Source organism: Tetrao urogallus (assembly GCF_951394365.1).
Source record: "Tetrao urogallus genome assembly, chromosome: 1".
Classification (NCBI taxonomy): domain Eukaryota; kingdom Metazoa; phylum Chordata; class Aves; order Galliformes; family Phasianidae; genus Tetrao; species Tetrao urogallus.
Window position 1 is genome coordinate 75,846,364 of NC_136813.1, and position 26,158 is coordinate 75,872,521.

The window sequence follows — 26,158 nt, forward strand, 5'->3', positions numbered from 1 at the left end:
AAAATGTGATATGATGACATTTTCAGACACGAAAGTCCTCCTTGTGCTACAAAGCACACATACTATACATTTGTAGATTACTACAGAAGCAGTAAAAAAATTCCTTTAAAAACAATTATTTTTAACTTCACAGCAAAAAAGCACACAAATTCTATATGTTAATGGCCATTAAGCATTCCTAAAATAATATATGTTTTTTTTCTCCAAAGCCGTATTTGATACACATTTCTTTCTGAACCCACAATTCAACAGACATTAGCTCCTTGCAGAAACACTGTAAGGTGGGTCCTCCTGAGCATTCCTATCAGCTCAACATCATTTACATTTAGCTTTGCTATGCACAAACAACAGCTGCCATTATCCTAACAAGTTGTAGTTACACTGGAGACTTTTCAGTTTTGTTTGTTTGTTTGTTTTTTCCCCTCTTGTGAATAAATTTATATTTAAGATTTGGATCTAAATGTCTTACTCAACTTGGAAGACAGTATTTTCCTGTATATTTTAGTACTCCTGTTAGTCTCCATAATATTCAAACCACAATAGATGCATTTCAATTCAACAATAACAAAAGGATGGCATATTGTCGGTGTTAAAATGAGACCTAGTCCACAATCTAGATCCAAATGTTAATCTATTGTTATTAATTTCCAAGTACTTCAAAATTTTCAGGCAGTTACAACTCATTTAAAGGTCACCCTACACACTTAAATATTTATTTCAACAAACCTTGTAAAGCAGCATTGTTACTATTGCATTTACCAGAAACCTACCATTAAAACACCAAAAGACCACCAGTCTGCACTCTGTGTATGACCTCGTCGATTAACAACCTCAGGTGCCATATATTCTACCGTCCCACAGAAAGAGTAGGCTTTTTTTTCATGATCAATCGATTCCTTACTTAAGCCAAAATCTGGAAGAAAATACAATAGTTCAGAATGTCTTTATTTACTTTGAATCAGTAACGGGTGATACCCTTACCACAATGTGAAACGTGATGCTTTTATTAGTCATAAATATACATGCCTAAATATACATACAGGAATTAGAAATTCCTCTGCCCACAAGCCTCACCCCCAAACCATTATTACAGAGCCATAATATCAGACATATTTCCAAAACAATATAATGAATATTTTATCTAATCCAAATTAATTACGCTATCTGCTCCACAGCAAAAGCACCTACTGGTTAAAACAGCTGATTTCACTGCATTGCTCTAAAAAAAGGAGGGAGATTCAAAGACTATTACAAATAGAAAAATCCACGTGTTGCAATTGCCTTTTGTTCACCTGTTAATTTAATATGTCCTTCCTCATCAAGCAGGATGCTAAAAGAAAAACAAACAAAAAACAATCTTAACTATTGCTTCAAACAACATACTGACATCTGAGAAGTGACAGATCAGCTCAAAGACACACAGAAGTGAACACATGAAAATGCATTAGGAGGAGATACCTTGAAAGTACACATTTTCTTATCCTTCAACTCTTTCTCACTAAAGATTATGAAACTGATTCAGTATATCAGATTTTCATTCATCTATTTCATTAAATTCAGCATGGAATGTAATAAGTTAGCTTGAATTTTCAGTTTTGGCCACCTGTACCATATGTATTTAATTTAATTAAATGTGGTAATGAGAGACATATTCCTATTACTCCTAAACTGAGCAAGAACTGTTATGCTCCTGTATGTATGCAAAACGTGCATTAATTTGTAATTATGGTTTCAAAGAACGTTCACAACTTTAAATAACATTAATTAATATTCACGTTGTACCGAAGGACCTATATCCATTAGGCCCCACAGTTAAGAGCCTGTTTATTACAATCACAAAAATAAGGGGCCACACATGGGAGACTCCAACTCCCCTTAACAACCACTGCATTTAACTGCAATGAGAGACAAACTCGATATACGACACCCTTTTCCTCCTTCCACTTTCCGTAGCGGCAAATTGCCTGACAGTACAGTGTGTGAGTTATTGCTATCACTTCCAATTTCAACTTCTGAAAAGATTTTTGCATGCCTAAAATGAAAAGATGAAAAGATTTTGCTGTTTGAGGCAGCAGTTACTTTGGCTTTTTACACCTATGATTTCATTTTTTTTCCCCCTTGAAACTAATTGTCAGCAAATTTCTCATTTGAGAATGAATCCTCCTTCTTCTCTTCAAATAAGACATAACATTTTAAAATTTGTGTTCTATTTCTAGAAGATGCACAACAGAACAGGTTATAGTAATGCAAGTCCTATGTAGCGTTACAGAATTTGTCTGTTTGTTACTCATTTTCTGCTAATACTTGGCATGAGACAACAGACTTTTTAGGTTCTCCACATAGCCATAACAGAGATGTGGTATCATCAAGGACAACAGACTTTCAGATGTCCTGGCAATGAGGTATGTTAACAACCTTATCAAGCACAATAGACGCTTGATAACAGATGCTGCATTTTCATGTAGACTCCTTTCCAAATATGAATCAGTACTACAGCACACATTAAGATGTTTGCATTTTTATCTGAAATGTTTTAAAATTTTACAGATGATGTCATTGGCATTTCCTTCTTTACATCTTCAAACACTGAAAAAGTTATGGAAGACAAAGAACAGGAGACAGGACTCAATCCTTCAAACGAGACAGATACAACTAAGTTATTGAAGGGCAACACTACACTGGAGTTTTTAGTTTCAAGCTTAATTTAAATTTTCAGTGTAATTTCTTGATTGCCAACAGATTACATAAGCACATAACATACTATTTTCATCTTTTAAATTTAAACTCTATTCTGCTCTTATTCTTGTATATTTTAAAAATCAGCTTTAGAAAAAAAATGCTTGCTTCTAAGCCTTCAAGTGCAATTCATTGGCAACCAAAAAAATTGTTAAAATTGTCTCCTTCATTGTAGAGGCACACACCTTTCAGTATACTTTGTACTTACAGCAACATATAGTCCTTGGCATATCACTCAAACTAGACTCCTTTTTGATTACACATGAAATCCAACTTTTTTAATTAAAGAACTGTACAAATTTCCCCCATCTTCACTCCTGTACAGTTTGTGTAATAAATATATAAAATTAACATTTAACAGCTGGAAAGGGAAGTGCAGTAGTTGAAGTGCTATACAAATCAAATTAGCGTGCTTCACTTGCTGCACTGGATTCTTACTTTTCTGGTTTCAGGTCCCGGTATATTATTCCAAGGCTATGGAGATGGTCTAAAGCAAGCGCTAATTCCGCTAGGTAAAATTTAACATCATCTTCTGTGAACATCACCTGCAAAAAGCAGAACGATTATTTTCACATGCAAAATCTCTAAAACTTACATTAGCACCAAGTAAATAATCCAGAATTTGATTGATTGATTGTAGATGACCTGCTGTTGCAGAACAGCTCTTCATAATACTCCCTCCCCTTCTTTTTTGAAAAACAACTAGCAGTTCAATGTTTGGTTACACAAAACCTAGCATTTTATCACTAATACTGTTTCACAGTACATACTTCTGAAGACAGTACTACATTATATTGTCTGCAAAACAGGTTATTTACTCCTGATTGGTCAAGAGAACACAGATGCATGGTAGGAAAACTGAAAAATGGAAACATTTAAAGAATGAGACTACCTTTTCACTGGACATGAACATTTTGTTTCCAGACAAAGAGATTAAAATTCAAATGCCTGAATTTCTCCAAGACTATCAAAAAGAACTTAGAACGATGAACAAAAACTGAACTAAGAAAACGGTCTTTGTAAGGATTAAAATAATATTCACTTCTGTAGATTTAAAGAAAAGATTTAAGCTCAAAGCTTGTACAAAAAGTACTTGCTGATGTTATCTCTACAAAAAAAAAAAAAAATCCAATATTTAGTACAGCCATATTCAGGAAGAGAAACCTCTACAAGAAGCTGAAAGTTTCTGAAAGTCCAGGCTTAATATAAATTCATGTTCTTTCTGACACATCAAACTGTGGTAGCAATAGGAGAAGAAAATCTAAGCAAGGTGTAAAAAGCAATACAGAGAGATTACAGTTACTGGGAAAAAAAAAAAAAAAAAAGGCTTAGACAATGTAAATTACCAACTGCATTCTTATGAAATGACTACTTGTGAGGAAAAAAAAACAGAACAAAAACATAACTAGTTAAAAATATACTTACAGTTTTGTTCAATGAAAGTTGGCTTACAAAGAGTAAAACCACCCTAATATAGGCAATTTATAGTAAAGTTTTATTAATACATGATTTTCAAATAAAGAAAGCTTACCTCTTTGGATAAACGTGTAAACAAATCTCCTCCCCTGAGAAAATCCAAAATAAGATATAGCTTCCCTTCTGTTTGAAAAGCTGAAAAGACCAATTAAAAGCATTAAACATTATCTAAGTCTATCCATGGTTAGAAGAATAACACTCAATAATTCACCCTGATTTTCTTTATTTTTCTTAATCTTATACCTTCTTTTTAATTTACAAAGAATTACTCTTCTTTTTCCTTTGAGGGAAAATTTTTAAAAAATTATTAAATTCTTCCCCATCACGAACAAAGCAACTCTCCTGCCATGTAAATGGAAAGCATATCATCAACATAATGTCCAAAAAATAATTAAAAAAAAAAAAACAACCTGCATTTTGGTACTGCAGTGTTTGAAAGTAAAAAAAGTCCACACTCAGAAAAGCTAATTAGTAGCAAAAGTATGTATTCTAAAACTTCAGGAAACTCAGCTAAGTGGGGAGATGTAGTCTAGTTTGCAAAATAGTAGATGGTGAAAGCCAATGTTAGAGCGATAACCAGCCAAGATTTGAACAGTAGGAAAAGAAATAGATCCTAAAAGGAAAAATATGAATTGAACAATAGAAAATTAACTATTTGTCAACGTTATCCTCTTTTCAGTTTACTTTCTGCAAGATATTTTGAGAGAATTACTTTCCTTTCAACATGCATACATTTTTATGTATGCCCATGCAATTAAAATTAAACCAATTTTCATAGAACAGAATCACAGAATCCTTAGAGTTGGACTAGATGACCTTTAAATGTCCCTTCCAACTCCCCTGCAATGAACAGGGACATGCACAGCTAGATCAGGTCGCCCAGGGCTTGATCCAGCCTCACCTTTAAAGTCCCCAGGGATGGGGCATCAACCACTTCTCCAGCACCTCACCACCTTCACTGTAAGAGACTTTATGTTCAGTCTATATCTATCCTCTTTAAACTTGAAACCATTTCCCTTGTTCTATCACCACAGACCCTGCTAAAGAGTCCTTCCCCTTCTTTTCTGTAGCTCTTTTAGATACTGAAAGGCTGCTATCAGGTCTCTCCGAAGCATTCTCCAGGCTGAACAGCCCCAGCTCTCTCAGCTTGTCATCATAGGAGAGGTGTTCTATCCCTTGGATCATTTTTGAGGCCCTTCTCTGGACATGCAACAATAGTTCCATGCTTTCTCTGTATTAAGGACTTCACATCTGGACACAGTACTCCAAGTGAGGCCCTACCAGAACAGAGTAGAAGGGCAGGATCACCTCCCTCACCCCACTTATTTTGATGCAGTCCCAAGATACAGTTGGCTTTCTGGGTTGCAAGGGCACACTGCTGACTCATGCCCAGCTTGACATCCACCAGTACCACCAGATCTTTTTGGCAGGACTGCACTCAATCCTTTCATCCTCCAGCTTGTACTGGTAGTGATGCCTGTCTTGACCCAGGTGCAACTTTGTTCAACTTCATGAAATTCACCTGGGCCCACTGCTCAAGCCCATCTAGGACCCTCTGGATGGCACCCCATTCCTCTGCTGCGTCAACCACACCCCACTTCTTGGTGTCATCAGCACCAAGATGACACCAACATCCACACAACCCCACTGTCAATAACATGGATGAAGATATTAATTTTAATGAATCTTTGAAGTGATGCCATTGCATATTTTCTAAAGAGCAAGGCAGGAATAAGAAATCAACAGTCAATGGCATAGAAAAAAAATAGATAACTGTCCTTTTTAATAAAGCAGAGGGCTACAGATGCTCAATACTCCACAGAAAGATTTAAGACTGTGCATGAAGTTAACTTGCAGTGTGTGAGAATTACTATACAGCAAGCCTTTGCGTGACCAAGATTTAGATATCATATTTTTTGCGTCATTCTTTGAACTGCAGTTAATGTTAGATAGCACCTTGACAAGCACTCATTTGTAAGACAGAGATGTACTTTTTCCTCAAACTCACCGTAATGTAACTTGACAATAAAAGGATGGTTAACTTCTACCAAGATATCACGTTCCATTTTTGTCCGAACTCGATCTCGAACTACAATAGAACATAAGCAAGATTAAGAAAACTGAATTCATATTATGAGTTAGCATTTCTCATGCATTTCCTGATAAGCTTAAAATCACACAGAATGGTATTACAAATACTATTAATAAAGTAGGTCACGGTTTGAGCTTTTGTTCAGAACAACAATATCATAAAATAGACTTGAAAGAACTATGGAATCTTGGGCAATTCAAGTAATACACTGTGTTATTTAAAATTACAACACGAGATCTCAAAAGAAGCTCCAATTATAGAAAAACAGTATTGTTTCCAATTATAGAAAAACAGTATTGTTTCCAATTAGTTTTATATTAAGATTTCAGTAGTACCCTTCATTTGCTTGAAACTCTGCTCTTAAAATATGAAACAAATTGTGCTCAAAAGCATCTGAAAATTCAGATACAAAGTGTGAAAAGTGTGATATCCTGTTAATGTCACCTTTCTGCTCAAGACTTTTGCACCCTCGAGTGCTTAGTGTCCTGAAGTGTCTATTTTTCCAAATACCAGCTTCAGTATTTCTATTCCCCATGCTCAGGCAAAACTGGAGCCACAGTTTGTACTGTACTTTTCATACATAAGATTAAGCCACCATTAAGAAGCGATGGAGACAGGCTATCAAACATCTGAAAAAAGCAGCTGTTAAATTATCTTTGACTCTAATCCTATGATATTAACAGTCCTGGGAATAAAAGGCTATTGAAGATATCAAGGGATTTTAAATGAGTGGAAATTAATTTCAGAAAAATGGGAAGTAAATAATGAGAATAACACGTGCCACAAAGCAGAGTAAACAGAATATAAGGAATGGTTGAAATAGCACTCACACCCTCGCTAACAGGTTTAAAAGATTTTAAGTATGAGATTTGAAATAGATATTTGGCAGTAGAACTTAAGCAGAAAAAAATTCACATTCTTTCATATGTTGTCAGAGCTATTTCAAAATTCTCATTTCAATTTCAATGCAGTCGTAACTTAGAACTATAAATAGACTGAAATATTAACAGTGACATAAAACAATAGACATTCAGGTTAAGGGATTAGTGCAAGAGATTACTTTCATTTTCATTAACAAAGAACTCATTTTAGAATTCATTTTTGCTCATTTAACTTTTCATCAAATATCTATATCTAAGAGCAAGTGCCAAAGTTTTGGGGAAAGGTACCATAAACTTCTGAAATTTATAGAAATAATATAGACTTGAACTCCAGAGTTTAGAGCTTTTAAAATAAAACATCTGGCACAATGCACTTTTAAATATCATAACATAAATACAAATGAGCAAAGAGTATTAACTGTTATCTTCTGTGATACACAGCAAATGAAATAAGGAAGGACATTATGTTTCAGATAACAGCTCAGGATCAAGTCAGGCAGCAGAAGAAACAGCTGCTCTTTCAAGCCACCATCACCACTGACAAAGATCTAACACTCAACATGGTAGAGAACCAAACCTACTTCCTTCTCTAATTCTACCAATATTACACTGTTTACAAAGTCCATATGGCTTTAAAATGTTAATCACTATATCCTGCTATTTGCTGCTTAACAGAAGTTGCACTAAGATATATACACTCTGTACTCTTGCATGTAAAGATTTCTCTATAACAATGCCTATGATTTGCTTATCTCTTTGCTCCAAACAGTGCTTACCTTTCAAAGTGGCCTTTTTCAATACCTTCATTGCATAAAGCTGCCTAGCATCTGACCCTGAGATTTTTTTGACAAGAAATACCTGCATAGAGAATTAAAAAGAATTCTTAAAAGAAAACAAAGGAAAATCAGATGAATGTGATTTGCTATGAAGTTTGAGTAAATAGTATTCCAATGAAACTCATATTTGTTACTCCCTCTTAATTCTATTAACTCCATCTTTCTTTGACAGTTCTCTTTAGATCCTGCTAAACACAAAAACATATTTCCTTGCATTTTTACGTACTGTTGTTTCACTTCATAACCTAAAAGGTTCCAAGTAAACCAGAATCAGTTTGTCAGACCGCTTAACTTAATTCATCTCAGTGAGTAAAAGAAGGGATGCATTTGGATTTTCTTAGAAGACAAATCTGAAACACTAAATTCAACTTTATGATCAAACAAAACTTCCTGATATTTATCTTTAAGTAGCTATGTTTTAATAATATAAGATGGTAAAGCAAATGAGCAAATGAAAAAGTTGTCTGATATAAAAATAGATGCGTACAAAGATTGATCCAGAAAATGATGTAAATCAAAGTTTAACAAAAATGTTCATTTTAACACATCAAATAGCGAGAACCAACCTTGTGTCAAAGCATAGCTGTTATGACATGCTTTGGTTGAGTTCCACACATATCAATAAAGTATAATTAACCTCAACACTTAGGTGGTCACTGGACCAGATGACCTTAGAGGCCTTTTCCAACCTTCATGACTCGATGATTCTATGACTCTTTTTCAGTGTAAAAGGCTGCCTTAAGTGGGATATATGAATTTTTTTTAATGTCCCTAATAAAAGATGTGAAGACAATTTTCAAATTCAGAAATGAGAACGGAAAAAGTATCTGCCACAGGTTGTCTGGTTATTTCTAAAAAAAGAAAGCAGAGACATGTAATAGTAAATGAGAATATTAAACATGCTACATGAGTTTAGATTAATCTCACTTTCTGTATCCAATTTGCTCTTGTGCTAACATTCCTTGAAAAGCATACAAATTAGCTTTTAGAAACTGAAGGAGTAGTAATGTCATCTTCCCAAGCTTTTGTAAATAGTATTTGGGGTTTTGTAATAATTAATCTTTTTTTTTTTTGCATAAATACTAAAAAATTGAGAGGACATACATTTTTACGATGTTACAAGTCAGTCAGATAACTGTAATTACTACTGCAATAACATGTCTAAGAGTACCTTCTTTCCACTAAAAGAAAGCTGACTATTCTACTCTTTCCTAACATCTAAGAGAAGTTTAATGTTATATATTAGAACTTATTATTTAGAACTTCAGTTTAGTTTGAAAATCGATTAAAAGGCTCTGTTGTCTTACAGAGCATATTCCACTCTCTCTCAATGTCACAAAAAGTTACTGTTTCATTTTTAAACTGGATTTAGAGAACTAAAGGTACGGACCATGTACACCTATTAAGATCTTGGCACAGACAACACTCACTGAAGTGCCAGAAATGTTGAGTCTATAACAGAACACTTGACTTCATAGGAGTTAGATTACCAACCTTTCCAAAGGATCCTTGTCCAAGCACTTTCAGAAGTTCAAATTGTGAAGGGTCTGCTTTCTCATGTCCTTCCTTTACATGATGAGTTATTGCAATTTCTTTGATTTCTTCTTCCTAACAGAGGAAAAGGGGGGAATAAGTTAAGTTTACTTTACTGGTGCAACTTCCTAAAATGTTTAGAATTTCACAATACACTGAAAAATAACAGTGCCACCAAGCATATAACCAACCACATGCTCCCAAATATAAGCAAAACATTGAGCAATACTACTGCCATAATTAAGACATTAACAGATAAAAGCTGTATTACAAAAGGCACTACTAGTTTAGTGATTATGTGGCTTAAACTTCCAGAGATGCATCAGAGCATAAACAATAACAGAGCCAACAAGAACAAGTCAGTGATTCCCAAGCTTTTGTGCTGAGGCCATGTTGTTTGGTTCACAATCTCCATTTCAAATTCACAATCCAGGAGTGGAAATCAATCTTCCTAATAATTTAGTTTTCTTAAGGCACACGTAGTTATACATCAAGTGAACCAAAGCTCTTTGGAAAGGGCTATTTTTAACACTTGAATGAAGATGACTGAGTCAGTGGACCTTCTAATTATTTTCTGCTCTCCACTTAATTTTGTATTTTCCAAACAAAATTTGAAAACTCTGAAAGCAACTCTCCTTGCCCCACAAGGAAAGAACCTCAAAAGTAATCATACAAAAGAAGTAAGACACTGCACTCTCTCAGTATCATCTGAAGAACTACTTAGGCATTACATAAAACCGAGTCTAAGCAGCATTGTCTGTAAGGAAGTTTCTGTGAGTGAACAAATAAACCCAAGAACACTTTGCCTCTATTCAGTGAGCATCTCAGATTTATTTCACTGAATCACAGAGCAGCTGAGGTTGAAAGGCAGCTCTGTTCATGTTCAAAGACCCCACTTAAGCAGAGTCACCCAGTGCCCACAGCCACGTTTGGGGGCTATCAGACATCTCTAAGGAAGAGACTTCATGGTCTCCTGGGCAACCTATGCTAGAACTCTGTCAGTCACATGGTTTAAAAAAAAAAAAAAAAAAAAAAAAAAAAAGTGTTTTCTGATGATTGGTTGGATATTAGATTGAATATTTGGAAAAACCTCTTCTCAGAAAGACTGACTGCTGAGGCACTGGAACGGGCTGCCTGGAGGCAGTGGAGTCCACATCCCAGGTGATTTTCAAGAAACATGTAGATGTGGCACTGAGGCACATGGTCAGCGAGCATGGTGGTGATAGGCTGATGGTTGGACTAGGTGATCCTAGAGCTCTTTTGCAACCTTGATAATTCTATGACTAGAGGGACTCTCCAGCATTCTAGCTTATGCCTAATGCCTCTTGTCCTGTCACTGGGACTGCTGAGGAGAACCTGGCTCCACGGCCCTTCACACTCACTCTTCAATTACATCCATTTATGAGATCCCTCCCAGAGCCTTTACTTTCTAAGGTGAACACTCTCAGCTCTCTCAATCTGTTCTCATGACAGATGCTCCAAACCCTTGAACACCTTAGTATACCGTTACAGTATTCTCTCCAGTAGCTCTGTATCACATGTACTTGAGTCTAGATGTGGCACTTAAACAGAGGGGAAGAAAACTCCCTTCTATTTGCTAGCAATGCTTTCCTTAACGCAGCCCAAGGAACCATGGCCTTCTTTGCCATAACACCACATAGCTGGCCTACATTAACCCGGGTGTTCAGCATCTTCAGGTCCTTCTCTACAAGGATTTTATTTTTTTTTTTTTTCCACCTGGTGGCTGGCACACAGTTGGTGCATATTCCTCCCCAAGGTTCAGCTTCACACCATCCACACCACAGCCTGTTTGTTAATCCAGCCCATATTTCACGGGCAGCAGCTCATACAAGGATCTTATAGGAAACAGTGTGTTCAATCTTACTGAAATTGAGGAGACAGTACCTACCACTCTTCCTACCCATTTCTCTATAGATGATCAACCATGATTTCATGTTTGTGATTCTATACCTACTAATCTCAATCACCTTTTCTTTCGCGTATGTGAAATGGTTTCCAGGATTAATTGTTTCCTTGATTCCCTAGAAATTGAGGTGATGATAGCCAGCTGTTGTTTCTTTCCTTCTTGACCCTTTTGAAAACAGGAGCAACACATGCCTTCTTCTAGTCCTCTGCCCACAATCATTAGAAGATAATCAAGAGCAATCTCACAAGAAGGACACTCAGGTCTCCCCAGCACTCTTGCATGCATCCATCATGGCATATGAACTTACGTGCATCCACTTTGCTTAAATATTACCTAAACCATCTCTTTTGAACTAAGTCTAAGTCTTCCTTGCTCCAGACCTTTATTTGACCTATACACACAACAATATAACTAACAAATTATTGAGATGAGGGAGTAGAGGCAGCATTCTAACATGGGCATCAGTATTTTCATCTTTGAAGTAAGTAGGTGAAGAATCCCAGCGGAAGAACAGCACAATAGAACAGATTACCAAGTACGTATTACTTTCAACACCTTGATAGATTTCTGCTCAACAGTTTTACCAATTAGCACCCTGCAGCCTTGAGAAAGTAAAACAATGTCAAATCTTCCTGTTATCTACTCAGATTCACGGGCAGAAGGTGATCAGGTTGGCATATTGCTTTAAAAGCTTTACAAAAAGTAACAAGAAAGAAAGAAAGTAGAAAATATATTAACCGCTCTCTCTACACACACACACACACACACACACACACAAATAATTGTCAAATACAGCAATTGTTACATAACAAGCTTCCCAGCGGTTATTTTGGGCGCTCTCTTAAAAAAGAGAAAAAAAAAAACCACACTTCACATTCCTGATACTAAGCAAATACTCCAAGCCTTCACAATTTCTCAGGATTCAGACACTTCTCCATTCTTATAAGGCAGACTTAACAGAACTGTTTTAATCAAAATGGAAAATATTCTTTTTCAGTAGCTTGCCCGGAACACAATCCTTAGAGCAAAATCTGTGATAAACAGATATCCATGGATTTGTCTCCTTCTACATAATTGCTGAACATTTGTTATTTTAATCTAAACAGTATTTTGCAAATACACAAAAGTGCAGCCTTTTATAGAAGCGAGAACTACGCAGAAGTAATGAACCCTCACTGTACCCACTATCTACCTGAATTAATATATAAGCCTTTCAAACTAGAAAAACAAGACAGCTATTTCTCAACCAGCAGCACTAACTATATTGGTTGATAGGTGCTGTCATACAGTAAGACTGAAGAGAAGCTATTTGTTCAGTCTAGTACTGAATTTTCCCTAAGCTTTATTTCTGATCATTCCCTGACATCTGGAAAAAAAAAAAAACTAAAACCATCCCATATGATGAACTCAAACTAAACATAACGAGGTACAGGGTGCTGAAAGCCTCTAGCCCTCCTTTCCTTCATTCCCTAACAACTTTCATATTACTACAGACAATCACCAACCAGTGATCAGGCTGCTGCAACAAAACTCTTCCAGTTATAACTGCAGCATACTGTACATGCTTTATTTCGGTTATTTATAACCCTGGAAAGCTCCATTTTCTCATGCCTGATACTGCAGCAACATCTAAATAAAAGTTCAAAGAATTTTTTTTTTCTAGCTACACAGTTCTAAAGGCTTTCTTTACACTATAAACTGTTGCAAAAAAAAAAAAAAATACATATGCTATGTTTGTCAACTTAAAGTGGTTGCTACTGGCTTTTGCTATTGTGAAACTAAATATAGAATGCAAGGAAACAAACAGAAGGTAACATTACACAGTGCTTCCTTAACATTTCCTTAACAGTAAAATACTGTTAAGTCAACACTGTCCTAGAAGGGAAGTCAGTAAAAAACAAGTTTGAGTATGAACTTAAAACATAACTAGTTTAGAATAACTTCCTGCATTGATATCACTTGCAGCTCAGAACTTTGCTGGTCAAGTATTACAGTATAGGAAAGTTCTTAGTAATGCACCTCACAGTTTGTCTCTATCCATAGGAATACAAACATAGGAAAGGACACCGAATGGATAATATTTCAAAGACAAATTGAATTTAAGAAAAAAAAGTTAAAATAAAACAAAGAAGGATTTAGAAGCCACAGGGGTGACTCATTTTTCTCTTTAGGAATCAGGTGCAAATTAGAATAGGAAATATGCTTGTCAGAAAAAAAAGATACAGTATTTAGGCAAGCAGTGAAAAGCTAATTAACCATTCTTAGCCTATAGAAATTATACTCTAATTATATTTTAAGTACGTATTGAACAGTAAACGCTTACTTTTTGTTCTAGCATTTGAATTTCTGTGAATTTCCTTTATTAACTAGTCCCACTGTAATACACAACACTTGTATTTGTTTCTGAGATCTTATTACAGGAACGGCTACTAGATAACATATTAAAAGGAAACTGGACTTCAAACTCAAGAGGAAGTAGAAAAAGAAGTGTCTTACTAGTTAAACATTTCCCAGTTGCAATGAAAAAGCCCAGAGAAGGAAGAGAAAAAATGATTTTGTTTATATAGATAATCTCCCATAATTTATCCTTCGTCCAAATTTTCAAGTAGGAGATCCGAAAATGGTTCTGTTCTTGAAGAAGTCACCCAGGCAAAGCTGGATGTCAGAACAAGCTGCTCAGATTGCTTTATCTGCAGAGTTGGCTCTTAAAAAAAAAAACCAAAAAAAAACTCCTTTGAAAAATTGAAAGAAACTAAGCTTGTCTAGGGCTGGTCTATAATATTGTTCCTACCATTCTTACAGGTTTGTTATCTCCACTTTTCCTACTACTCTGAATAATTTCGACATTTTTACAGATTTTTTTTTTTTCTAATTAATGTGGCAGCAAAAAAAAAAAAGTAACTCATTTCTACTCTCAGTTCTCACTGCAGATGCCTCAGAGAACAAATAAAGCTGTAGATAATGCAACAGTGGTGTGAAAGGAGAAACAAGTAAAAGAGGTTCACAAACAGAATTAAGAGCACTCACTATCTCAGAGCTCCTATGCCACTTAAACATTTAGAAAACACAATGAACACTAATTAGAATTCAAACTACTTCAAAAAAAAATAAAAGCATTTAGTCCCTAAGTTTTATGTAAAAAAAAAAAAAAGAAGACAAACAATCAAGTATAATTTAAAATAATTTTAAAAAATACTTCACTATGTTCTGATGCAGAGTCATCTGCAAAGAAAAAGCTCTAAATCATCTGAATAGATGTCATAGGAATGGATTTATCCCCTTACTCATATTAGGGAGAGGAAAGCTAACAGGAGTAAGGAACATTAGCACATGGAAATACCATAGGCATCTATCCTGCTGTGTCTAAAGTTACTGGTTTCAGATTCTTGAATAAATGCATAAGGACAGTGTGAACACTGAGAGTGACAGACACTTGGCAAAAGTTCCAAAGCACTGCAATGTAATCCAGAAATGTAGCAAGACAGACCTTACTCGGTAAGCTGGGTAAGAATTAGATGCAAATTTAATTTGAAAAGAACAAAGAATAAGCTCTTGTGGCACTTAGGGAACATTTACTTAGAAAAGGTATCCCTGGAAGACAGATTTCTCCTTTTCTGGGTACTCAAAATTGTGTGAACATGAGAAGGAATATTTTAAACACAATTAGTTCTTCACTCATTGTGAAGGTAATGAGTAAGACCTGGATACACATTTATACTGGAAATGCAAGTAAGAATTATGAACACCCTACACTGAAAGGAAAAAGCAGCAGCTATCTCAGAAATGTGAAGTTTTACAGCCATAATACAACAGAATAGTATATTTCTATTGCCCTTACCCATACGCATAGGTGACTTTTAATGGCTGCAAAGTCATTAAGTGATATCAATCTAGAGAGGCAAGAAAAATTACTGGGAAACATTTACAGCTTAAGACACCAAAAGCACTGAGGTCAAATAGAATGTGACTCAAAGCAAACTAGCCCCACCCTGAGCAGAAAGGCTGACTGCAGTGTCTCTTCTCAACTTCAGTGAAATTACACTGAAATCAAAGGAAATACAGAAAGCCAATCAAAACCAAGCCAATCCAAACACCACATCTCTAACAAAAGAGCCGCGCGTACAAAGAGACTGAGGTGAGGGGAGGGTGGGGGTTGTTAATTTCACTGACAGTGTGGGTGTTTTAAAAATGTATTTGTTGCAGAAGAATAACAATTTTTTTTTTTTTTAACAATACCTAGAGCAAAGACATGTATATGCAGCATGCATATGAGGAGTGCCTATAGATAATACTTTCTGAAAGAACATTCCATTTATATTTAGCATGCTAAATCATTCAGCTTCAAAAGAAATAGCATCACAATTCCGGCTCTGATGCCTGTTATCGTAGAAAATGGGTGTTCTAGTTGATAAAAAAAAAATAAAGGGAATAGCAGCAGTTAAAGGCTAAAAGAAAGCAAGCTCCATTACTGTACCCCAAATTCCCCAGAATTCTATCAAACTCAGAAACACCTCCAAACGTTTTTCCTTACTAAAAAAAAAATCAGATATGGATTTAGTAAATCCCACACACGTTCCCACTGTAAGAAATACAGGATGAATTACTATATTGTATCTTGAGTTCTTTGCATCGGAAAGGGAAAATTTAAGATAACACACAACATCCGTATTTGGTTAAGAAAAGGGACAGCAGTGTCTGCAAAACATGGCTACGTGTTTGTTTGCTCTCCCAGGAAACTAATACTGCTTAGATGTAGGTGAAAATCTCCTGAGAGCTGCAGTGAATTTCAGCTGGCAGGCAGCTAAGTACTGATCAAATAAACTCCCTTCTGCATGCTTGCTGACTGTACAAAATGCATGAATACACCACCAAACCTGTAACACTTATTCAGATAATACTTATAACTGTAACATTTCTTCAGATAAACGATTTCATAGTGAGAGGAAGTAAAAGGCCACATCTCCTTCTGTATCTATTAGAGATGGAGGTTATGAGATAACTGGCATAAAGGAGCAAGGATAAGATGTTAATCCTCACACTTACTTTAAATAAGTCGTAACATCTGAATCCAGAATATGTAAGCCATGGTAAGTAACTACTGGAGAAATACATTTCAGTGCTCACACTTCTCCTTCCAACAGATCCACGATTCTCCTTTATCTGTTAGTTCTGTTCTACCCTTTTAATTTGAGTTAAGAAGGTACAATTAGAAGCATCTTCTGCACGCAATTACTTACAGACTTTGCTATGACTTAATTTGTTGGTTAAACTAACCCTTATTTTCTTATCTCCTAGCCTTGTGCTTATACCTTTCTGAACCATGTTTTTTTGTTTTGTTTTGTTTTGTTTTTCCCACACATATAACTGTTCATGTCATTTGGAAGCCCTTGAATTCACACCTAGACACAATAACGATGGACTTGCTTTATGCTATACATGAAGCCACAGCTTTGCACTATTTCAAACCAATATCTGCCAGACTGGACCTACAGGAATTTGGATACCCAGGCCCTGTCCGCAAGGCTGTATGCAGCCGAGTGGTAAGCTGTACTGCTGCCAGGTCCCAACTGGTCATCACTTTCCAAAGTATCTGTATTCCCCCCACCCCCTCCCCACCCTCCCAAATTGCAAAACTATTTGTTCGTAACACACAATTCAGCACTTAATTGTGTCAGTATTGGTACCTTCAATGCGCCTTCTAGGACACTATTAATACAGGAAGAACTGCTGGTGAGATTCCAAACTCTTTTCAGGAACTCTTCCATTAATGTTTTCTATTCAAAATAATACTTTAGAATTGATTACAACTCATTTTATACTATATGGTTATTTTGTATAATTTGTGGTAATTTATGCAAGTGAGAGAGCAAGTATTACCAGTAGAAAAGTTCATGCTTCTGGAAACACAGCTTCCATACAGCAAGGGTTGGAATGAGAAAATCTGCTAGCTTCAGACACAATTAAGTCAGATTGATACTGCCAATGTTGGTGAATATCCCCTCCAACATCAGCCATGTTTTCAGATAAATCAGTCTTAAAAGAAATTTAAAATGTAAGTTACTGAATCAAAGAAAAATATTCCAAGAATATTAAAATACTATTTTTTTCTAATAAGAAAATAACCATTTCTAACACTGTAAATGGCAGTTTAAAGTGCACTTGCCTGTAATAATGTTCAATTAACGTATTTGATTGCACTTATAACTTAAGTGACCAAAACAAAAAAAACAATGCTGTATTGGTTCATATTACTTGCATATTACTGACTCCTCGATTTCCAAAAAAGCAAATCCAGACAGTAAAGAGCTAATGGCATCTTTTCCACTTCAAAGTTGAGCAGCAGCAAAAAGATTGCTTTTGGCAGCTCTTGCTTGTAAATATTAGTTTAAGATACAGAGATTCTTCCATCTTCCCTATGGAAGTAGCAGCTTCCTTCTTACCTCATCAGTCTTTTCCAGGAAAGCTTTGCTTCTTCTGGACATAGGATTGTTTTTGAGGCATATGTATATTCAGAGGGGATGAATACACAAAAAAATGGATTTCCCAGTAAGTTACTGAACGCTGCTCAACCACTGGTGAAAGTTTCCTTTTACTACTACATTAACTTTCATTGTGCTTATCAGCATTCAGCCAACATGATGATATTTGGCAATACATTTTTCCGATTGTCACAGGCAAAATAGTGCTGAATGTCATAATTTAACACTCAGTATTTCGTAAGTGGTTTCTATGATATTAAGCCTTGATTCTAAAGTTACATAAAGCTGTTTAGTAAGGACAGCAAGCTTATTGGATATCAAGTGATTTTAAAAGGATGACTCAACATTGGCCCAGCTCCCCAGCTCACATACATAACTTCCTTTTCCTCCCCTCCCTTGAGTCAGGAAGTGTCCTAGATGCACTTACTTTCCTAACTTGTTTTGGATGTAGGATGAATTTTCATCGTTATCTGAAGAAATACGAATTACAAATTTGGATGGAAAAAATGGATCAGCAAACTGAAAACTAAACTTTTTTTTTTTTTTTTAAACCTTCTGTATTAAAACTTATGGAAATCTATGCTAAATTAAAAATGGGAAAGAGAGTACCATGCTAGCTATTTCAAAAATTTCAGACATGTTCCACATACATTCACACATACTGTGTTATATTCCTACCTCTAACTCCCAAACTACTCTTAAAAAAAAAATTAAAAATAAAAACCCTGCACGTTCAACAGCTGTTTCACAATCTCCTATCACCTCAGTGAACAACATCACTGAGATAAGCCAATGCATAAAAGCATTTCTTATACTTGTCATTAATATCGAAAACTGAAATAACTTCACAAGTAATGGTTACTTAAATGTTTGTAAGCATATGATTGCTTGAAAAAGCTTGAAAAAGTCGGTTAAAGTTGCTGCTAGTGTAGGAGTAATTATTCTAATATATCAGAAAGCAGAATATGGTCCCGTTTAAAATTAAATTAAGCTGCTTTAAGCATATTGTGTATATATACACCAGCATCCAGAAATGCAAGAAAAGTGAGGCAAGCTGTAGTTAACACAAATATTTGTAGTCAGAAACACAGCTTTCCCCACAATTTTTGTCTGTGTTTCTTCAAGGTAAGAAAACTCGTTCACAGTATAAGAAAACCTGATTTCAGCTGACAGTAGATTACTTGTTGCAGATGACATCTATTATTTTAGCTGACAGAAAATATGATTTCCTAACCATAAACTATATTAGCAAATGTTTAAGTTCACATTTGTTTGATTTTCTTTCTTTTTAAATTGTTGGGTGCCCAAGATTAAAAAAATACAAAAAAATGCACAGAGATAATAAAATTACTGTACTAATGCACTTTGTCTTTACTCTCTATACCTTCTGTTCTTTTCCATTCCTATTTTCTTGAGTACTACAACAATTTTACAGTCTCAGAGGATGTCTATATCCACATTTGTTTCAGGTAGCCAACTCATTCACCTAATGAAAACCACAGACCAGGTTGCTGAGATCAAACTCCTCCAGTTCTTTTGGTGTTACAGATGAAGCAAGATAGGAGTCTGAAGAACGAGTCCCACCTCAGAGCACTGAGTCAACGGACAGATGAGAAAGCCCTCTGGATACTCTGGTACACTCTGAAAATACTTTTCCTCCTTGGAATGAAAGTACAAAGGCTAGGACTGTGCTCCTTCCTTCCCCAAAGGAACTGTGAGTAGTTCAGCAGGTAAAGCCATAGAGATGAGGAATTTCTCATCAAAATCAAAAGCCTGATGCTGCCACCAAAAACAGTTTTGTAATATAATTCTTCTTTGATCAAACACCACAAAATTATCTCATGAACCAGGCTGCGCATGTCAGCATTGGAAAAAAATACTCATTGGGTGGAACTTTCATTTCCCAGTAACTTTGATACAAGCTTTGTTCCTACTTTGTAAGCATTTAAGTGCACTGCAATTTTTAAAAATATGGAAAGTTTTAAAAGTCATCTGTTTTTAAAAATCCATGAACATATTTAGCACTAAACTACAACAAGGATGAATCTTGTTTTTATTCAATAGTATATTCTAAAATTTGTAGTCTGAAAACCCTTCAACTGTCCAGCATTTTAAAAATCAACAGTTTTAAAGACAATATAGCTGATAGAATTTTCCAAGGAGGAAAATTTCTTGGAGACTTCTAAGAAATATCCTGCAAATTGCACATTGAAAAGAGCTACACTTCAAGTTGGTAAAAGTTTATTTCTCAGGGTTTTCTTTTAAAAAGCTGTATGTACAGTATCCTATATTCTATTGTTTTACAACTCATGTCCATTTCAGTGTTTCAGTTACAGCTAGGAAATTAAACTTCAGTTTCTAACACTTATTGCAAAGCTTAAAGCAGTAGATAGGCTAGTAAATGCTGAATTACTATCCTTTTGATTCACAAATTAATACATCTACATCGCCTATGGTGTTAAAACAGTATACAAGAATGTTCTACACAAAAAAAAAAAAAAAAAAAAAGATTTACAGGAGGATAAACATGAAAATTGATTTAAGTTTCAGAGATAAAATGCTCAAACACACTGCACTACATTTACATGTATCGTTAAAAAATTATGGAAGTGTACAGGATAATACAGTTCTGCACTAGACATTTTCTTAACTTAAAACACCTTTTATGTTTAAAAGTATGTACAGTTTGTCTTGCTGAGCAAATTCAATGTCTGCTATGTCTAAATTACCATTTAAAGACAAATTAACCATAATAATAACACAAGCATCTATTCTTAACGATGTTGTAAGTAGTAAGTTTAAGATGCTGATGAGCCTTACTCAACAAATAATGAGCTCATACAATTAAAAGTATCACATACAATGTAAAAAATTAAATAATCACTAAACTTTAATTTTTTTTTTTTTTTTTTAAAAAAAAGAACATTTTAAATAAAACCAGATTACCAATGAGAAAGCTTAAGACATAGCTAAGCTCATAGACCTCTGGAGAAAACAGTAAGTTCCATAGCATTCTCATGGAGTAAAAAGTTGCCAGTAAGGTTAAATTATCAGCAGGTACCTTAGAAACTTGTAGAAAATACAAGCAGAATACAAATTCCTTCCCGCTCCCCCCTCCCTTTTTCTCTTTTTAAAGGAAAAGAATATACAAAGGCTCTGTATACAGACAGTGCTGACCCCAAAGCCATGAAAAACTGAAACTACTTTGATATCAGGAGCTTAAACTCTACTTACACACTAATATATTTTCCCCCTTTAAGAAAAGGAACTAAGCTCACCCGAACAGAACGAGCACGCAGAGCCAGAAACTTAAACATGACTAAGAAACCATGATGTTTAGGTTTTCTGACTGAGCAATCCTAAGTCTAGCAGGGAAGACCAACCCTAGCGTTTTTTTTTTTTTTTTTTTTTTTTTTGCTGTGACCAGCTGTTCCGGCAATTAGAAAATTTCCTGTCAGGCAAGTTAGCCACAGATGGGGGGTGGGGCGAGAGAAGGGGGGAAAAAAGGTCAGAAAAAAAGAAAGAAATTGATTTTTCTTCCTCTGGTAAAGAAAAACGGGGCAGCAGGGGTACTCATGTTGCTGATGCTGTAGAGATCAGAACAGGAAACTTAAGCAGATCGTCTGATAGCAACATGTTGTTGCAGATGTTATTTATTCCTCGTTCCCAGGAAAGAACAAAAAAGATCAGCATCTATTTCAGAAATCAAGCTAGTAAGCCATGTACCACTGCTTAAGCAGAGTAGCAACTACTTTAAGACCTGCATGTGATTTTTGTATTTTTACGGATTTTAGTTCAATTGCACAAATTGCTATCTTTCTGATATCAACGCAAAGAACGTGGTAAGCTTTTACTTCATGGCTATGCTTTCTAGAACTGTTAGGGGGCCAAGCCGACTTTGCAAAGCCCTCTGAAATCCTGCACACAAAACCTAAACAGAAATTAATTGAACTGGATTGCCCAGCTTGAGTGTCTGACTCAAGCACAAATAATCACAATGCTCTGTAGCAACTAAGTTCTTCAAAGTGTTTGCACACTGAATGTTTCTAGAAATCAGAATCTAATTGGATTCAATAGTTGGGTCTCTCTCTAAATTTAGTACCTCAGTTACTGTTTTGCATACTGACAACTTAAGTATCTTCAGCATTGACCTTTATTAAAAGGAATGAATTAGAATATGGAGCAAAGCTACTTTTCCTCAAGCAATAAATAAATAAATGCAAGTAATGACATTTAAGCAGCAGCAAATACAAGTGCTCAGCCATAAGCAGAGCCAGGTGACTCCATTTAGTGAATCCATACCAATGGGTACAAAGCAAAATACTGTACTCCTTCCTGCCAGGAACATTAAAACAAATAGACCTTCAAACTACCTCCCTTGACTGGGTTATAACAGGATCACTGCAATTTTTTTTTTAGATTTTAATTCCTCTTCAAAAGACAAAATAAGTAAATCACTGGCTGTAAGCAAAAGAACATGCTGTTTGCCAATATATACCACATCCTGGTATCAGTTTCTAGCTTTGCCTTTAAACCTGGATTATATATATATTTACTCCAGCACAACAGAAAATCCTATTGCCCACGTACAGAAAGAGACAAAATAAAGATTCCTCATCTCTGGCTTTATTAGAACCCCAAAAACAAAAAATGTGCTTTTTTTTTAAAAAAAAAAAAAAAAACAACAACACACCACCACATTCTCTTTTCTCTGGATCTTCATTTACACTACATCCACAAGGACAGCTCCTCAAATGTTATGTACTGAATTGTGAATTACACAAACATTCACTAACCACTTCTTCACCTCGAGTCCTCCATTACAGTGTGCTTTTTACAGACCCATTGTATTACAGCCTGCATGGGATAAAGCAGACCCTACTACAACAGCAGTAACGCAGCATGAAAAATGATTCAACCTTTGCTTTGGGATAAACAAGGCTCCTTGAATGCTAGGAGGTTACATGAGGATTTCAAGTATTTCATAAACGATACAAAAACTACCTGAAGCTTTCCTCTCTGCTTTAAATCCCCAGTGATTTCCCCCTCAAAAGCTCCAGTATGTGAGGAATTACAGATTAATAGCAATGTGGATATTTACACTGTGAAGAATAAAAAGGTTACTTCAAGCTTGTACTGTCAAACGTGACTCCAATAACAGAAGTCATCAGGAGTCTCCTGATCACTACATTTAGGTCTAAGGTAGCATGGATTGCTAAAAGCAGAAATGGAGAGTAAGTGGCGGGCCCTACGCTAATTACAAAGTTCATTAAAGCTGAGAACACAGCATGAGTATATAACCATTTTCTTCTCTTTCCTAGCAAGTGTATATATGTACAGCACTACAGATAAACTGTGTCTGCTAAGGGTGACAGAACCAGGGCATTTCAACTGCAACACTTCTACAATTACTGACTGCTGCTCCCCAAACCTATTATCTGACCTCCCAGCAAAGCACAAAGCACAGTGCTCAGGGGTCAGTGGGGTTACCTCATAACAATAGTTCTCCTATAACTGGCATGGGTCTACAGCAGGTGGAAGAAATTTCTTGCTTTCTGGGAGAATAAAGCCTGTGTGGTTCCCAAAGAGCACTACCAGCCAACCAGAAACATTAAGATATATGCTACGTAATTCATTTTGAGAACCCCTGAGAACAGAGCTTGTTCTTTTAAATCTTCCTTCATATGAGGAGACAGGTTAGAGAGCAGCAGTGGCCAAAAAGGGAAGTTTGCGATAACAAGTATAAACTGCTCCAGCAAATTGCTCCACTAACCTTGAAGTCTTGATAAGTTTTTGTATTATATATGCTTATCAAGAAACCTAAGTGCCCCCAAATCAAAAGGGATTTGTTATGTCTATCAGTGCCTGCTGAATTCAACTGCAGGTAAGATTAAAGAAAATGTACAGATCTCACTCACACAAAGCACTTCGTCTTCCAGAACAGAAGTGTAAAGTGTTGTTGTTTTCACCCCCTCCCACCCTTCTCTTCTGTGCTTTTAATTTGGATGCTCTGAACTTAGAGAAACTGTCCTAAGACCTGCTGTCCAAACACTCAGGGGTAAGAGGATCCCAGCTTCCACAGAGAGTGGGAGAGCTGAAAGATGCTGGAAGAACTCTGCACAATATGGAAGTTCATAAGATCTATTGAAACAAGCACGCACACTACAGTTGGACATCCACTTTTGCACATAACCAGAAAAACTTGAAACTAAGTGGAATAATTCATTATGTGAATCAACCTATATCCTATATCCTCAGACTGAGGAGCATAATAACACGTATCCTTTTTATAATGATAGAAAAGCAAGGGTCTATAGTATGGACTGCCTTCAGTTATCTGAAGAAAAAAAAAAATGAAAAACCCTCACTTGAAGAAGGTTAGCAGATGAGATACGGACAGTCACCTCCCTCAGTTTTAAGAAGCTGAATAATATACTTATCTTCATAACAAACACGTTTGTATAGCCAAAGAAGAAATATTAGACGAATGAGAGGGTGTGGCAGTTTCCATCTGCTAGTTTACAGGCTTTTCAGGGCTACCATCTGTTTTGTCTCCATGTAAGAAGTGGATTGATTTTTAATGTTGCTTACAGGCTCAAATTATTCAATTTTCTGATCAAGACCCAGAAATTACACTGCCCGAGACACCAAGTGTAGAGAAAGGCCACTCTCATCAATGCTTTCAAGTGGTTGTATTCACAACACCCTTAGGAGAAGAACAAATCTTTTGAGGTGCTTGCCTTCTCTGTATAGGTTTGACATATAAATTAACTTTTCAGATTAAGAGCTTCATACCATTTACAAGGATGCTGTAACTTATGTAAGGTCCACTAAATCCGTTCTTACATCAGTATGATGTGTGCACTTCAACATAAAGAATCTAGCACCAACAAAAACAAAACCCCTCTGCCTTTTACAAGGGAAAATTTGAACACAGAGAAGGCAATGACTGCACTTCATTTTTTAAAGACATGAAATAATAACTTGATAGCATACCTCTTCTCTCAGGAAAACTACAAAAATATTTAAAGGTCACTGCACTGCTACTGATGACATGGCCATTGTTCCAGCTAATATTAACTAGGGGTTAGGTCTATAAATATTGAAAAATTCCACCCACAATGGTATACACATCCTGTAAGTTCAAATGCTTTCAAATCTCTCTGTTAAGCTATGCTTTTTTTTTTTTTACATTTTTATTATGTACATTTTTATTTGTTCATGAGTTTCCAGTATTTTCTATAAGGCTTCTGATTCTAACCTTAATTCTTATATATACATGCATATATACATATATATACATATATATGCACAATGGAGAATCTCAGAATTATTACTACATATAATGGACAGTTACAAGTTCAGAAATTAGATAAACTATTTTGCCCACACATTTTTTAATGCATCTTTAAGCTTTTTTCTAAAGATCTTATTATCCTCATAACCTTTTCTATTAAAAAACTGATACACAAAGACAACAGCTACTGAAATTTAGCTTTTCATCATCCAGATCAGCATGTTTTAAGACTGTTTCATGCTTCACTTCCACTTAATTTTACATATATGTTATAATTCTTATTTAACAGTGGAGTTTTGTTTAAAGTTATACCAAAGCATAGAAGAAAAAGTCAAGTGAAATATTACACAGCCACTACCACTGGAGACAGTGTTTACTTTTTCCATCACAGTTGTTAGTGCCTGAATTATTTCCACCCTGGACTGTACTAAAAACACAAAAACAAACCAGTGATCTTCAGTCCCAGCAAGCTATCGTGCAGAAATGTATGCCAGCTTTTCCTGAAGCTTACAAAGAACTACTGCAACTTTTCACAAATGTTTGCATGCTAATATTTCTGTATTTTCAGTAATTATGCTTAAGCGAGTGCAACAATGAAGCATTAGATCTACTAGTGCTTCAACCACGATCAAATTGAATCTAGATTTAAAAAGCAGTAAAGCATGCATCATGATGGAAAGAACTCAAAGCATTTAATTTGTTTAACTAACTTAATCTCTATGGATATAGAAATAAAGAAAGTAATGGTACATAGCACAAAAGCGAGAAAGGTAGCAAGTAAAAGGCTTTAAACTGCTTCCCTTCTTTCAGTAGTCTCCATATCAGGTCATACTTCAGCCAGTTTTTTATTTGTTCTTACATTTATTTCCTGCTGAAGGTTCCCAGGTTACTTCCAACATTC

The 26,158-nt window shown here is 35.6% G+C and overlaps 1 protein-coding gene across 1 annotated transcript in view; it reads right to left on the bottom strand.

The window, feature by feature from the left end:
• Positions 1-26,158, bottom strand: part of RPS6KA3 (ribosomal protein S6 kinase A3) — a gene marked incomplete at both ends in the record, with an annotated part of 66,694 nt that overhangs the window by 22,760 nt on the left and 17,776 nt on the right. The window contains 7 exons of the mRNA XM_079536090.1: positions 771-913; positions 1,293-1,330; positions 3,175-3,281; positions 4,268-4,347; positions 6,221-6,301; positions 7,962-8,043; positions 9,516-9,629. Of these exons, the coding sequence (XP_079392216.1) occupies positions 771-913; positions 1,293-1,330; positions 3,175-3,281; positions 4,268-4,347; positions 6,221-6,301; positions 7,962-8,043; positions 9,516-9,629 (645 nt within the window). The remainder of the gene's footprint in view (positions 1-770; positions 914-1,292; positions 1,331-3,174; positions 3,282-4,267; positions 4,348-6,220; positions 6,302-7,961; positions 8,044-9,515; positions 9,630-26,158) is intronic.